Source organism: Eubalaena glacialis, chromosome 18 (genome assembly GCF_028564815.1).
Source record: "Eubalaena glacialis isolate mEubGla1 chromosome 18, mEubGla1.1.hap2.+ XY, whole genome shotgun sequence".
NCBI lineage: Eukaryota > Metazoa > Chordata > Mammalia > Artiodactyla > Balaenidae > Eubalaena > Eubalaena glacialis.
The window spans coordinates 1,775,334-1,788,295 of NC_083733.1; the positions used below are offsets into that span (position 1 = coordinate 1,775,334).

The 12,962-nt window shown below is 51.8% G+C and overlaps 2 protein-coding genes across 9 annotated transcripts in view; one reads left to right on the forward strand and one right to left on the reverse strand.

The window, feature by feature from the left end:
- Nucleotides 1-12,962, forward strand: part of KLHDC4 (kelch domain containing 4) — a 324,942-nt gene that overhangs the window by 72,650 nt on the left and 239,330 nt on the right. The gene's annotated exons all lie outside the window — the stretch shown is intronic.
- The window catches only part of BANP (BTG3 associated nuclear protein), a 101,888-nt gene that overhangs the window by 45,952 nt on the left and 42,974 nt on the right, over nt 1-12,962 (reverse strand). For 6 of the 8 annotated variants that reach the window (XM_061174505.1, XM_061174507.1, XM_061174504.1 and 3 more), the window contains 2 exons: nt 5,292-5,408; nt 3,724-3,899 (listed from right to left, as the gene is read on the reverse strand). In XM_061174505.1, coding sequence (XP_061030488.1) covers nt 3,724-3,899; nt 5,292-5,408 — 293 coding nt within the window. The remainder of the gene's footprint in view (nt 1-3,723; nt 3,900-5,291; nt 5,409-12,962) is intronic. The other 2 variants (XM_061174509.1, XM_061174508.1) reach the window with 1 other exon arrangement.

The following is a 12,962-nucleotide window of genomic DNA, read 5'->3' on the forward strand; positions in this document are numbered from 1 at the left end:
GGATCAGTGACCATTCACTACGTGGTCCTGCACAGAGACCCACTGACGTTGTTACACTAATCCTCTTCCTTAACCCTGCTCTTGTCAGCAGCCAACTTATGACGGCTGCTGAAATGCGTTTTAGTGTTACCAAATACACAAAGAATTTATGCAGCGACTTCCCTGGCGGTCCAGTCATTAAGACTTTGCCTTCCAATGCAGGGGGTGCAGGTACGATCTCTGGTCGGGGAGCTAAGATCCCACATGCCTCGCGGCCAAAAAACCAAAACATAAAACAAAACCAATATTGTAACAAATTCAATAAAGACTTTAAAAATGGTCCACATCAAAACAAATCTTTAAAAAAAAAAAGAATTTGTGTTAAGAAAAGTTCATGTAAAATAAATTATGTGAACAAATTCTTAAATGTTTCTGGCTAAATTTCCTCCTCAGCACACGTACAGCTGCAGTTTCGTGAACACAGCTATTTGTACTGATCTTGTTTCGTAGCCCACAGCCCAGCAACACCCCGGAGAAGATGCCCCAGGGTGACCCCTGCTGTGCCTGACAACCCTCCCGAATCACCTGCTCCTCCCAGACTTTATCTCCCTGCCCTGCCCCCCACCCCAGCACATCACAGATATGTGCGTATAAATCATTTCACTGACTCGGGGCTTTGCAACATACACAAGGCTGATTTCTGACAATAATTCAATTATAACAGAAGTACCTTCCTATTAAAGGCAAGTACCAAACATTTTACATGCAGGATTAGTCAAGTTCTGTAAGAATTATCAAATGCATAAACAGCAGGAATTTAAACTCTTTATTAAGAATCTAACTAAATCCCTTCATTAATGAACAGATCCCATTTTTGGTCCATTTTGGCTTATTTGTTTCTCTGACTCAGTTCACCAGCTTAATCTTTGAACGATGAACCCCACACACTTTCAGTACTTACCAAAGATCGGGGTAAACGAAGACCTTGTGCCAGGGAAGAGAAGGGCAAGAGCTAAGAAATAAGCCTACGGCTCACTGCTTCCCACAGTCAGCGTTTCTCTGATCCAAATGGAGTTGGTGCCGTGACAGCCAGAACTGCCGATTAACGCACGGGTAAATCCCCTGGCACCTCTGCAGTATAATAAAGATCTGCTAGGGGACGGCATGCCAATTCGTGCAGACAACGCGGACTTCTTAAGAAATAGCCATTCTGAAACACTGTGGTTCTCTGCAATCAGGCACAGAAATACTTTTATAAGAAGAGAAGAACATCTGTCTATGTGCAGCCCTGGGCTCTTATCAGGAAGTAAGATGACTCCACCTAAGGCCGAGCCTCCAGCCCTTCAGCGCCTACATCTTATCCCCATTTCTCTGCTAGGAACTAGCTGACTGGACGCTCCCCAGTCGAGCCAGCTATTCTGGTCCCAGGAGGACGCGGGAGGGAAGCAGCGAATCCGACTCTCAGTGCAGCATAAATGTCACAGGATGTTGGCCACATGACGCCACTACAGGCCAGTGCGAGACGTTCGCAGATTAGCTCTTTTGCCCACATTTACGTGCACACACCGGCGGTCTCTGTTCCATCTTCCCAAACCCCGTGCCAACCAAGGTAGCTCAACCTGACATTCTCAGGACATAGAACTGCGGGGGTCGGGGGGGGGGACACCTTCCCGAGGACAGTGGCAGCAAGCTTGCACTCAGACACACAGAAAACCTGTACTTTTTCCCTACAGATCTTAATACTAATAAGCTCAAATTCTGATCCCTTTTTGTAAGCTCACATTAGAGTCAGTCTGCAGTCCCCCCTGAAATATATTTCACATTAATCAGATCACATTAGGGAATACAAACTTAAAAGATGACATTTTTTGTTCTTATGATAACCCCAGACTCCCCCCAAATTATCCAATGTCATGTTTCAGAGCTGAGGCCGTTTAAACCAAACAAATTAGGCCTAAAGTACACAGCCAGACCTACAGGAGTATTTACCCAAAATCCACATGGAAAAAGAATAAGAACAATTAGCTTTCTCTGCAATTGTTGCAGATGTAATTTTCATTCGATATCCACTAAGATGAAGTCAGGAGCATCCCTCTTTTCCTCAAGTCTAATGAGTAAAGAGACTAGCTGCCCTGACCCAGCAATTCCACTCCCAGGTATCAGCCCAAGAAAAATGAAAACATACACAAAAACCTACCCACAAACGTTCAGAGCAGCACTGTTTGTGACAGTCAGAAAGTGGGAACAACGCCAGCGTCCATCGATGGGTGACGGATAAACAAAGTGTGGCCCATCTACACAGTTAGACGGGCCGCCATCTGGCCATAAAGAGGAATGAAGGACTGGTGCACGTACAACGGGAGGGCACCACATGCTTCCACTCGTATGAAACGTCCACAACAGGCAACCCCACAGACAGGAAGCAGATCAGAGGTGGCAGGGCTGGAGGCTGGAGCATGGGGGTACTGCTGTGGGGTCTCTTTGGGGTGGTAAAAATACCCTGCAATTAGATAGGGGTGACGTGCACGCTCTGTGAATGGACTAAAGCCCACCGGCACATCTGCTTTAAAATGGTCAGTTTTATGGAATGGAAATTAGACCTCAATTTTTTTTCTAAGTTGCCCAATTTGCTTTTTCTCTGTGCCCTGCTCTGCCATCTCAACCCTAGCAACTTTTGTTAGAGGTGAATGACGTTTTAAGGAAAACGTTTTCAATGCTTCAGATGTGGTAACAAGTCTAACAGGAAAATCTTCGTAGAAAAATCTATACTGTGCTCTTAGGAAAAATCAATGACTCAGATGGAGAAGCAGAAACACCTCTCCAGCCCTTCCTAGTTAACAAATCATAGGCTTGAGGACTCGGTGACACGATGCTACATCTGCCCGAGTTCCCTCCTCTCTCTCTCCGCGCTGTTTTGGGAAACATCGACTCAGCCCTCGAGAGAAGGACAAAGCTGCCAGGCGGCAGGAACCCTCTGGAGGGCATGCCAGGCCGCCACCCGGACCCAGAGCCAGGTGAGAGTGGACCCCAGACCCAGCAGGAGAGAGGACGCTCCCCCTATATCACAGTGGGCAGGGGCAACGTGGACTCAACCTGGACGTGCAGCCCCTCTGAGTCTGCGTGAGGCCCTCGTCAGAGACACAGGACAGAGCTGTGGTCAGACAAGTGAGCCGACCGATAGCTCTCAAGTTACAGCTGTCCATCATCAGAAAGCCTCCAGAACCAGATTCAATAAGCACAACTGACTGAAAACGATTATGTAAATCTGTATTAACGTGGAGAGATTTCTACTATGCAATGGGGAAAAGCGAGTTACAAAATCGTAAATCTAGCGTGTATGTTAACGTAGAAAAAGCCCAGAAGATTTCTAGAGATCTCTGGATGAGGAATGTCTCCGGTTATTTGTACTGTCTTTGTCATTTTCATATCTTATCATCTTTCAAAAACAACATATATTACTTTTCTAAAAAGCAGGGAAAAAAATTACAGCTGACCCCAGAACAATGTGGGGGGTTTCGACCCTCCATGTGGTCAGGGATCCACACGTAACTGCTAGTGGGCACCCCGTGAACGCAGCGCCCCCATATTCACGGCCCCCCGTGTGCAGACCGTACAACGCTGTCCTATCTACTAGTGAACAGTCCACGTGTCACGGACCCGCGCAGTCTCAGCCCGAGTTGTTCAGGAGCCGCGGCACACCCGTTACCGTCCACGCGGAGGAGAGGAGCAGCGTCCAGGACGCACCTTCCGAGTTCAGGGTGATGAGGGTGACGTTGCTGCCGATGCTCTGACTTCCTGACTGTCCACAGTTGGAGACGGAGTCGCTGGCCTCGGACCCGCTCTCCCCGTCCTCATTGTGGCTGTCCTCCTGACCGGGCACCTTCACCACGATGGTGTTCTGCCGACGCCCGGGCACCGCGCTGCGCGGGAAACAGAGACACCAGCAGTGTGGTGAGAGCAGCACAGCAGCACGCAGAGGCGGCCCTGTACCCCGACGTTCTCCCCTTCACGTCTCAGGGGGGCTACCTCTGCACGCGCGCTGGGCCACCAGCCTTCCCTCAGCTCTTTCTACTCAGATTAATAGCAGGAAACAGTCTGTGGCTCCAAGAAACTGTATGAAGCTTGAAACATTTTAAAAAATGTTTACATCACAAAAGAAGTGAAATCACAACTCGCTGTGACTCAAGGCCTAGAACGCTGCCTTCTGATCATGGAGGTGACCCTACAAAATGCTGACTTCTGAATCAGGGTGAGATTGAGGCCGTGTCAAAGGAAAGGCTGAGTGAGAGAAAGTATGTCTGCAGACCCAGACTGACTGCACCGATCCACTCCGTCCCGAGAGATGTCCTAGAAATGACCCGGCCTGTGAAGACGCAGCTCTCACTCCCAACTAGCCCAACGACAGAAACCACTCGAGTGGGTTAAAAAAGCCAGTCGAGGATCTCCTGGGGGATAGTCTTACCACCACAGGGGACCCTGACACAGAACAGTAAGACGCTGCCAGGAAACCAGAACACCCGCCAGCTCCAAAAAGTGCTCCATTACCTGGAGACACGCTACCGCCTTCTGAATGACCTTTTCGACTTCCTTCGAGACGCTGCCGCGCATGGGGAAGGGGAAGTAGCGCGAGGTCCCTGCTTGCCGAGGCAAACCCTGGGGGGCTCCATCCTGGGGTCTGGACCTCGCTAAACGCTCCAGACCTGGCCACGACTCCGCCCTCGTGGGCACGAGGCACACGGACCCTCTGCTGCTCTGCCGGCCCACGGCCTCGGCCCGGAGCGTCCACGGCTGGGCTCCTGGGGGTCTGGGGCCCTGGGGAACCCGGGCTACAGCCAGGAAGAAGCGGGACCGGCTGCAGGAGGGCCTGTGAGACTCGCCGGGAAGCAGCGCGGTGAGGCCGACGCCGGCGGGGCGCCAGCGCACGAGAGGTGACGGTGCCCTCCACGCACTCCCGCCTCTGACCCAGGATACAGGCAAAGCGTCTCCAAAGAAAAAGGAGTGGAAAAGGCACCACCTCGAAACGCCTCCACCACTTCGCCAACCAGAGGGGGCGTCGCCGACCCGACATGCTCGGACAGACAGACAGACAGACAGACAGATGGGAGTGAGGTGAGAGGACGGGATCCGCGGACCGTGGTGAGCACACAGGGCACGTCCCGCCGGCACGCGCGGCGGTGGACACAGGCCGGGCCGTCCTCCCCAGACCCTGGCCGCGGAGAACCCTGGGCCCAACGACACGGGCGCCCCAGGACGCCGCCCTGTCCCCGGGGCCCCGGCGGTGGCGGTGAGAGGTGGGGTGTCGTGCTACTGACTTGCTAATGATATTTTCCAGGGGATCCGGCGCCCTGCCGCTCAGGGGGTCTTCCATCTTGGCTACAACGGCGTTCTGCCGATCACTGTTGAGAATTACTGTAGTCTGGGGGACGACGCTAGGGAACAAAAGAATCACAGAAAAAAGAAGACCTTAACACGACAGCGTTCATTGTCAGAGCACAGAGTCATCAAAAGTCAGCGCCCACGCCCCGAGCTCCAGAGGGGAGGCCCCGGCAGGGCTGCGCAACGTGCACAAGTGACACCGGGCAAAGGCGAGCCGGGGGTGGGCTTCTTAATGGAGAGTGTCTAGCTCTGCTCCTTGCTGGCATTGTCAGGAGAGTCGGGTTAGGAATATTTACATCTTTACAGAGAAGAGATGGAGGTGTCACAGCTGTCATTGTGCAAGGTTTCTGAAGGAGCAGGTCTGCATGAAAAACAGCGTGAGACTTACTCACTGCATCCGAGCGAATTCCCATCTGAAATCTAGGCTTTCGTGACCACTGTGCTTATCAGTTCCGTCCCAGGATGTGAGTGTCATGCACAGAAACGGGCGAACACCCGCGGAGGGGCTGCGGGGGAACCGCCGGGCACTGACCTCTGGGTTCTGCTGGGCCAGTGCAGGAACCACAGCCAAGGGTCCGGGGACTTTGCTTCGAAGGAAAAGATGCTACAAAAGAATTGTGCCCCACCGGGGGCTCTTCCCGGAGGGAGACGTGTGTTTATTTATTTTTTTATTTTTTGAGACGTGTTTAAACACGCGGGAGCCAACGGCTCGTCTCTGGGCACAACAGTCGTCGAGATTTTTTGCTCATTAACCTTCCAGCCCTCAGCGCTTCCCGCCGTGCTTTGTGCAGAAAGAACAGGCACTCGAGATGTACAGCAGTGTTACCTGAGAACAATGTCATGCCTTGGTCTCGCTCTCCAAAAACCAACTCGGGGAAACCCTGTTTTTACAGGAGGAAAGCTCATGAACCCAAAAGCACCCATGAGAACCCAGCCCCCCGTCCCAGCCACACCCTGTTAAATGTCCCCAAAATCAGAGGCACAAATGGCACCGTTTCATGCTGAAGTGAATGGCAGGACCACAGGGTGTTTTCCTAAAATAGAAGCATAATCACCTGCATTCCACTCAAAGGCATTATCATTTTCTCGGCCATGCTACTTAATCATCAGTGACACCTGAAACAAACCACCAGATCCTGACCACCTACCCCCAGGTCAGGCACCACAAGTGACCAGGTGGTCTCTGACTTGGTACCGAGGTCGCACACAGGGTACCCACACAAAGGCGTTCCCTCTCACCCCGATAGGACATCACGATGGACATGAGCACATTCAAAGTCTGAGATGTCTGCCGGAAATAAACAGGTTAAAATGGATTCACGCCAACATCCGGCCAAGTCGTTAGACTAAACATACCTCTGTTTCCTAAAGGACCTTAAGATCAAGGAAATGCTGGTCTGAGACAACCAGCTTCAAGCTGGAGCACAGGGAGCCCCGGGACACCCGACCGTCGGGGGTCCCTGGGTGTGCAGACCCCGCAGGGCCTCAATTCCCACATGCCCTCCTTCCAGAACGTTCTATGTCCTAAAGATGATGCCCCAGGAGAGCACCTCTGGCCAATGTGGTTGTTCCCTTTCACAAAGCCTCCCCGCAATCACATTCAGGCACGCCGTCCATCCAGACGTAAGACAGCAGGCGCTCTGCGGGGGTCACTCCTTACCACTCGCCTCTGACAAAGCGCACGGAGGACCTACTTAGGGTTTCAGCTCACAGATAATCAAAGTAATCTGTGATGACAGACCACTAAGATTGCTGGCACACACCTGCAAGAAATGAGGACCTCCTTCATCTCCCACATATTTATCTATGTAAACAAAGTTTCTCAGAACTTCAAACTATAAAAACTGAAAACAGAAATGGAACCAACATTGAACCCTGCGTCATTTTAAGCGATAGATTACTCATAACCCTCCAGAGATTCAGGAATTAACTAACACTAAAGCCCCATCCATCTCAAGGGTAAATTCACAATACTGCATTGTTAAGAGTTAACTATAAACTGGTAATAATTTACCCTGTTTTGTTCAACTGTGTACTAAGAACCGTAATGAGACCTCAATCCAGAAGAGCTTTTTTTTTTAACCCTCCAGGCCTCACGGTTACAGGAAATACATTTTTCAGCTTCAATTTCTATCCGTATTTCTGTTGCAAAGGAGTGTACCAGCCTGGTTGACAGGATAAAATTTTGTGAAGGAAATGAAATGGGAATGAAAGTTCAAAAAGCAAAAGGGACAATGTAAAATTGGACTGTCCAAAGCTTATTCATCAGGGGATTTTTTTTTAATGGATGACAGTATTTAGATTATAACGGAAACATTTAAGTGAGCAATGAATCTGTTTTTAAATACCAATATTAATATTACAGAAAATACACCTTTCCAATAATGCAATTACGTCAACCTCAAATTGTACAACTTAATGTTTTGTTTTTCAAAAATTATGGAACATCCACATCACATCAGGAAGACAGCAGTAGTCACCCTGAGCGTCCGTGCGGAGCAACTGTCACAGCACGTCAGGGTCCTGCCGAGGCCGAATCACAGCCCCAGGTACCCAGTCAGACGTGACTCTGAGTGCTGCTGGGAAGGGGCTCTGCAGATGTGATAGAAAGTCCCAGTTGGTTGATGTTAAATTACTCGAGAGGCAGATCACCCTGGGTGGGCCTGGCCTGATCGGGTGAGAGCTTTAAAAGGCAGTTTAGGGGCTTCCCTGGCGGTCCAGTGGTTAGGACTCTGCGCTTCCACTGCAGGGGGCACAGGATCGACCCCGGGTTGGGGAACTAAGATCTCACATGCTGTGCGACACGGCCAAACTAAATAAATTAATTAAATATTTTAAAAAATAATAATAAAAGGCAGTTTAGGCTTTCCCTGATCTTGGAGACTCCAAACAGCTCCTGCCCATGGGGTGCCACCTGGTGACGATGCCCCCTGCCTGTCCACCTGCCACACAGACCGCACACGTGCTTGGCTGCTCCACAGCCGTGTGAGCCAATTCCGCGTGGGAAGCCCTTAGAGCGGGTGCCGGCTGTCCCCCCCCCCACACCCCCCGCACTGGTTCTGCTCCTCTGGGAATCCCGTGTAAGCTGCAGCATGACACCGAGGGCGGGAAAGCGACACTGGGACCCTGCTGGCACCGACCCCAGGCCTCGTTCAGATCGCACCAGTCTCCGCGTGCGCCTGTCGTGCTGCCCCCCAGACACGCCCACCCTCCCTCCCCGGCGCGTCCCCGCACCCACTAACCTGCTCCCTGTCTACCGCTCGGACGCTCGGAGGATGTCACAGAGGTGGGAGCACGGGGCGTGTAACCTCGGAGACGCCTCTGCTGACACCTCCCAGGAGGCCAGGCCCGAGCATGTGCCTAGGGGCACACCCGCATGTTTAACCTTTCACCCAGACAGGGGCTTTCGGGGTGTTTGCAGGTTTGGTTATTACAAACAAAGCTGCCATGGACATTCGTGTGGAGGTTCTGTGTGAACATGAGTTTCCATTTCTCTGGGATAAGTGCCCAGGAATGTGCTTGCTGGGCCACATGGTGAGGACATTTTAACTTCGAGAAATCCTTCCAATCTGTTTCCAGAGCTGCTGCCCCGTCTTACACGCCTACCAGCAGCGGCGAGAGGCCCGGGGTCTCCGCGCCCCGCTGGCATCTGGAGGGGTCCCTGTTGTGTCTAGCTGTCTCCTAGCCTCGTTTCCCTTGCTGAGCGTCTTTTCACGTGCTTACTCACCATCCACCTCTCCTCTCTGGTAAAATAGCTGTTTCTGTTTTCTGCCAACTTTCGAATTGGATTGTTTGACTTTTCACTGTTGAGTTTTGAGAGGTCTTTATTCTAGACATTCCACTAGTCCTTTATCAGATATGTGGTTTGCAAACAGTTTCTCCTGGTCGGTAGCTTGTCTTTTCAGCTCCTAACAGGTCTTTCAAGGAGCGTAAGTTTTTAATCTTGATTGAGTCCACTTTCTCTTTTATTTTTCGTGGATAGTGCTTTTGGTGTGACTGTCTCAGAAGCCTCTGCCTAGCCCCAGGTCCCAAAGGTTTTCTCCTGTGTTTTCATCCCAAAGTTTTACAGTTTTACATTTTATGTTGCAATCTGTGATCCATTTTAAATCAATTGCTGTTCAAGGTGTGAGGTTTCCACCGAGGTTCATTTCTTTCATTTTGCCTGTGGAAACTGCTCCCGCACCATTTGTTCAAAAAGCTGTCCTTCCTCCATCAAACTGCTTTTGCACCTTTGTCAAAATCTAGCCGGCATATTTGTGTGGGTCTATTTCTGGGCTCTCTATTCAGTTCCACTGATCAATTTATCTATTCCTCGGTCATTCTGGTTTTTAAAACTTTATGTGCTCAGTTCATTCTTTCACAATTTTAAACCATTATCTATACCTTTACTTAGAACTGAATGTCAGTTTTCAAAGTTCCTGTTAAATAAAAACTTAACCAAAAGGGAAAAGGGCAATGCCTAGACCCACAGACCATCCTGACTGTTTTAATTCTAAGATGAGGCTAATGTGCGAGCTGAACACTCTTGCCTAATTCTAAGATTATGCTAGTTACACACAGCTGAACACTCCTGCCTAAGTACATTATCATTCACAAGTAAAGCACGCCCTACAGCTTGTGACCTGTGACCACGTGCCGAGGGCTGCCCGCCCTGGCAGACAGCGACCGCGAGCGCAGGGCCCCCACCACCTCCGTGGGGCAGTCACGCGGGGGCCGTCCCCCTCAGGCAGGACTGCCCCAGGGCCCCGCGTGCAACAAAGCCTCAAAGCTGGAGCGGGCACCGTGGTACCTTCCCCGCGCAGATAGCCAACAGCCCGTCCAAGATCACACAGCTACTCAGTGGCAAAGGCAGGTTTGAGCCCAAAGTCCTCAAGCGGCAGAGCCAACGTTCTTTACCAAAGTCAGTGAAGCCGGACCTGCACCCCACGACTCCCTGAGCGTCAGAATCTCCTGGGGAAGTGAGGGCCCGCCCGGAGAGCCTGGACTTCTCTTTTTTTAACAATTCCCCCAGGTGATCCTGATGGGTGCCCCTGGTTTAAAACAACAGCAAGCACAAAATCCCCGCCCACTGCTCCCAGTAGCACCAGCTTCCCCCAGAGCCCACCCGGTCCAGCCCACTGTGCGATGTGACCTTCCGTCTGCTTTGTTCAGTGATGCATCCCGGCTGCCCAGGTGAACGCCCAGGACACCGGCAAACCTGCGTGTTCAAGGAGCAGCCTCAGATCTGAGGGGCAACCTCGGGCTCACTCGGCTGGTCCATACGGTGAAAAAACAGAACAGAGCAGGCGCCCATAGACGCGAGGCCCAGAGCACAGCCCAGGATGCCGTCTACACTCAGGGCAACCTGCGTCCTGAGGGCTGACTGGGTGCGCCCAGCAGGCACCACGAGGCTGGCTGATGTCGGACGCTCGGTGAATGATGAGGGTTAGTGTCAGCGATTTCTCACCCTCCCGGGATCGCTGAAGATCAAGGAACACTACGCACTCACACGCGTCACCCCCTCACAGCAGCCCTCGCTTACGATTTTTATTCTCCTTTGACTGATGAAGAAACTGATGCTTAGAAAGGGTAGAATCTGCCCAAGGTCTCATCACGTACAGGTGACGCAGCCTGGATTCAAAGCCAAGAATCTCTCATGCCCTTTGCCACTTGTTGGTGGAGAACAGGAATAATCCTATTTCAACTACTGCTACCACTTACCCTTTCAGTGTTGGGGATTTTAATGGTTTTATTTTGATGGATTTAAAACCAAATATCTTCAGCTTTCAGAGCTGTCCTGGAAAACATTTTCCAAGTTCACTTACAAAGTGGCCTTCAACTTCCCTTCAGTTTCAGGAAACTGCTTTGTGAGTAGGTCAGAACGCCCTGTGCTGCTGTCCTAAAACACCGACTCTTCTGCCCCTTGCTCCTCAGTCCCACCATGTGACCATGGTTTGAATGGACACCGAGGCTGCCATCAGTGAACAAGCGGCCACGGACGTGGCTCAGGGCGGGCGGAGGCAGGTCGGGCATGGGGTCAAACCCCACCAGCACTCCTTAGGCTCCCTGGTGGAACGGGGTCCCTTGGGAAAAATCAGGTCTGTCCAAGCAGCACGGTCACCCCTTATTTCCAGTTTCCAAGGAGCAAGAAGAACGTCCACAAGCGCTGACTGTGAGTTCTCTGAGCAAAAGCTCATCCGGGAGAGGAGACCCGCCGCCACCCACAGCAACGCGCCGTGGACACCAGATGCTCTAGGGCTGGGGCCGGGCTGGCGCGTCCCGAGCGTCCACAAGTGGGCGTCCACACAGGCTGGGGGCACTGCCGTCTTAGGAGAAACTTCTAACCTTCCCAAGACAAGCCTAGGCGACTTAAAATGCCCAAAGGCGAGGCTGCGCGGCGGGGGGGCCGGGCCACGGTGTCTGCACCAACTCCCAGCCGGCAAAGCCAGCCTCCAGTGTGACCTGCGACCGCAACTGCGCACAGCACCGCGGTTCACAAGGAGCTGCCGCCTGCAGCCTGTGGTGAAAGGGACGCTCACGTACTGAGGTGTGGGCATCACTCTGGCCCACACCTGCGTCAGCTTGACTTTGCGGCCTAGCGGACACTCACTGTACATCTGCTTTAACCACTAAAGAAAAGGCCACAGTGCTCAGAAGCAGAGAGTGTCCATGCGAAAATACCACGAAATGCCCCCTCCCCGGGAGGCCGGTGCTGCTCCTCCTTCCACGGTAAGCCCCCCTTCCCAGGGGCCAAGGCCACGCCGGCTCGCTGTGCAGAGGCTGGTCTGTCCCGCGGGAACCCTGAAGGAGTGTGTGTGTCCCTGACCTGTCTGATGCTCCCGTTCTGACAAGATATGAAACTGTGCTGAAAACCCTGCTTCTCTGGAGCAGTCTTCTGTGCTATAGTCCTTAGTTTCACTCACGTAAAACTCTTCTCTGTTCATATTATAGATTGTTTATTGATTATTTTCGTCAACACGTGAGTGAGGCAGTCCAGTCGGGCATTATTTCTGCTCACACAATGATGCCCAATTTTGTTTTCTGTGGTGGGGGAGGAGTTCCAGCCGAATATTAAAAAGTGTGTGGGGGGGCTTCCCTGGTGGTGCAGTGGTTGAGAATCTGCCTGCCGATGCAGGGGACACGGGTTCGAGCCCTGGTCCGGGAAGATCCCACATGCCGCGGACCAACTAAGCCCGTGTGCCACAACTACTGAGCCTGCGCTCTAGAGCCCGCGTGCCACAACTACTGAGCCCGCGCGCCACAACTACTGAGCCCACGTGCCACAACTACTGAAGCCCGCGCACCTAGAGCCCGTGCTCCGCAACGAGAGAAGCCACCGCAATGAGAAGCCTGCGCACTGCAATGAAGAGGAGCCCCCGCTCGCCACAACTAGAGAAAGTCCACGTGCAGCAATGAAGACACACGCAGCCAAAAATAAAGAAATAAAATAAATCTTAAACAATAAATAACTACAAAAATAAAAATAAAAAGTGTGTGAAAGTGTTTGCCTCCCTCTCTCCTACCACTGAGCCTCACTACAGTATATCTGCTGACACTGATCCTTCTGCAATTCAAAATTGTCACTCATCCAGCTCAGTTTGGGAAGTGTATATAATATTAATTTTCTG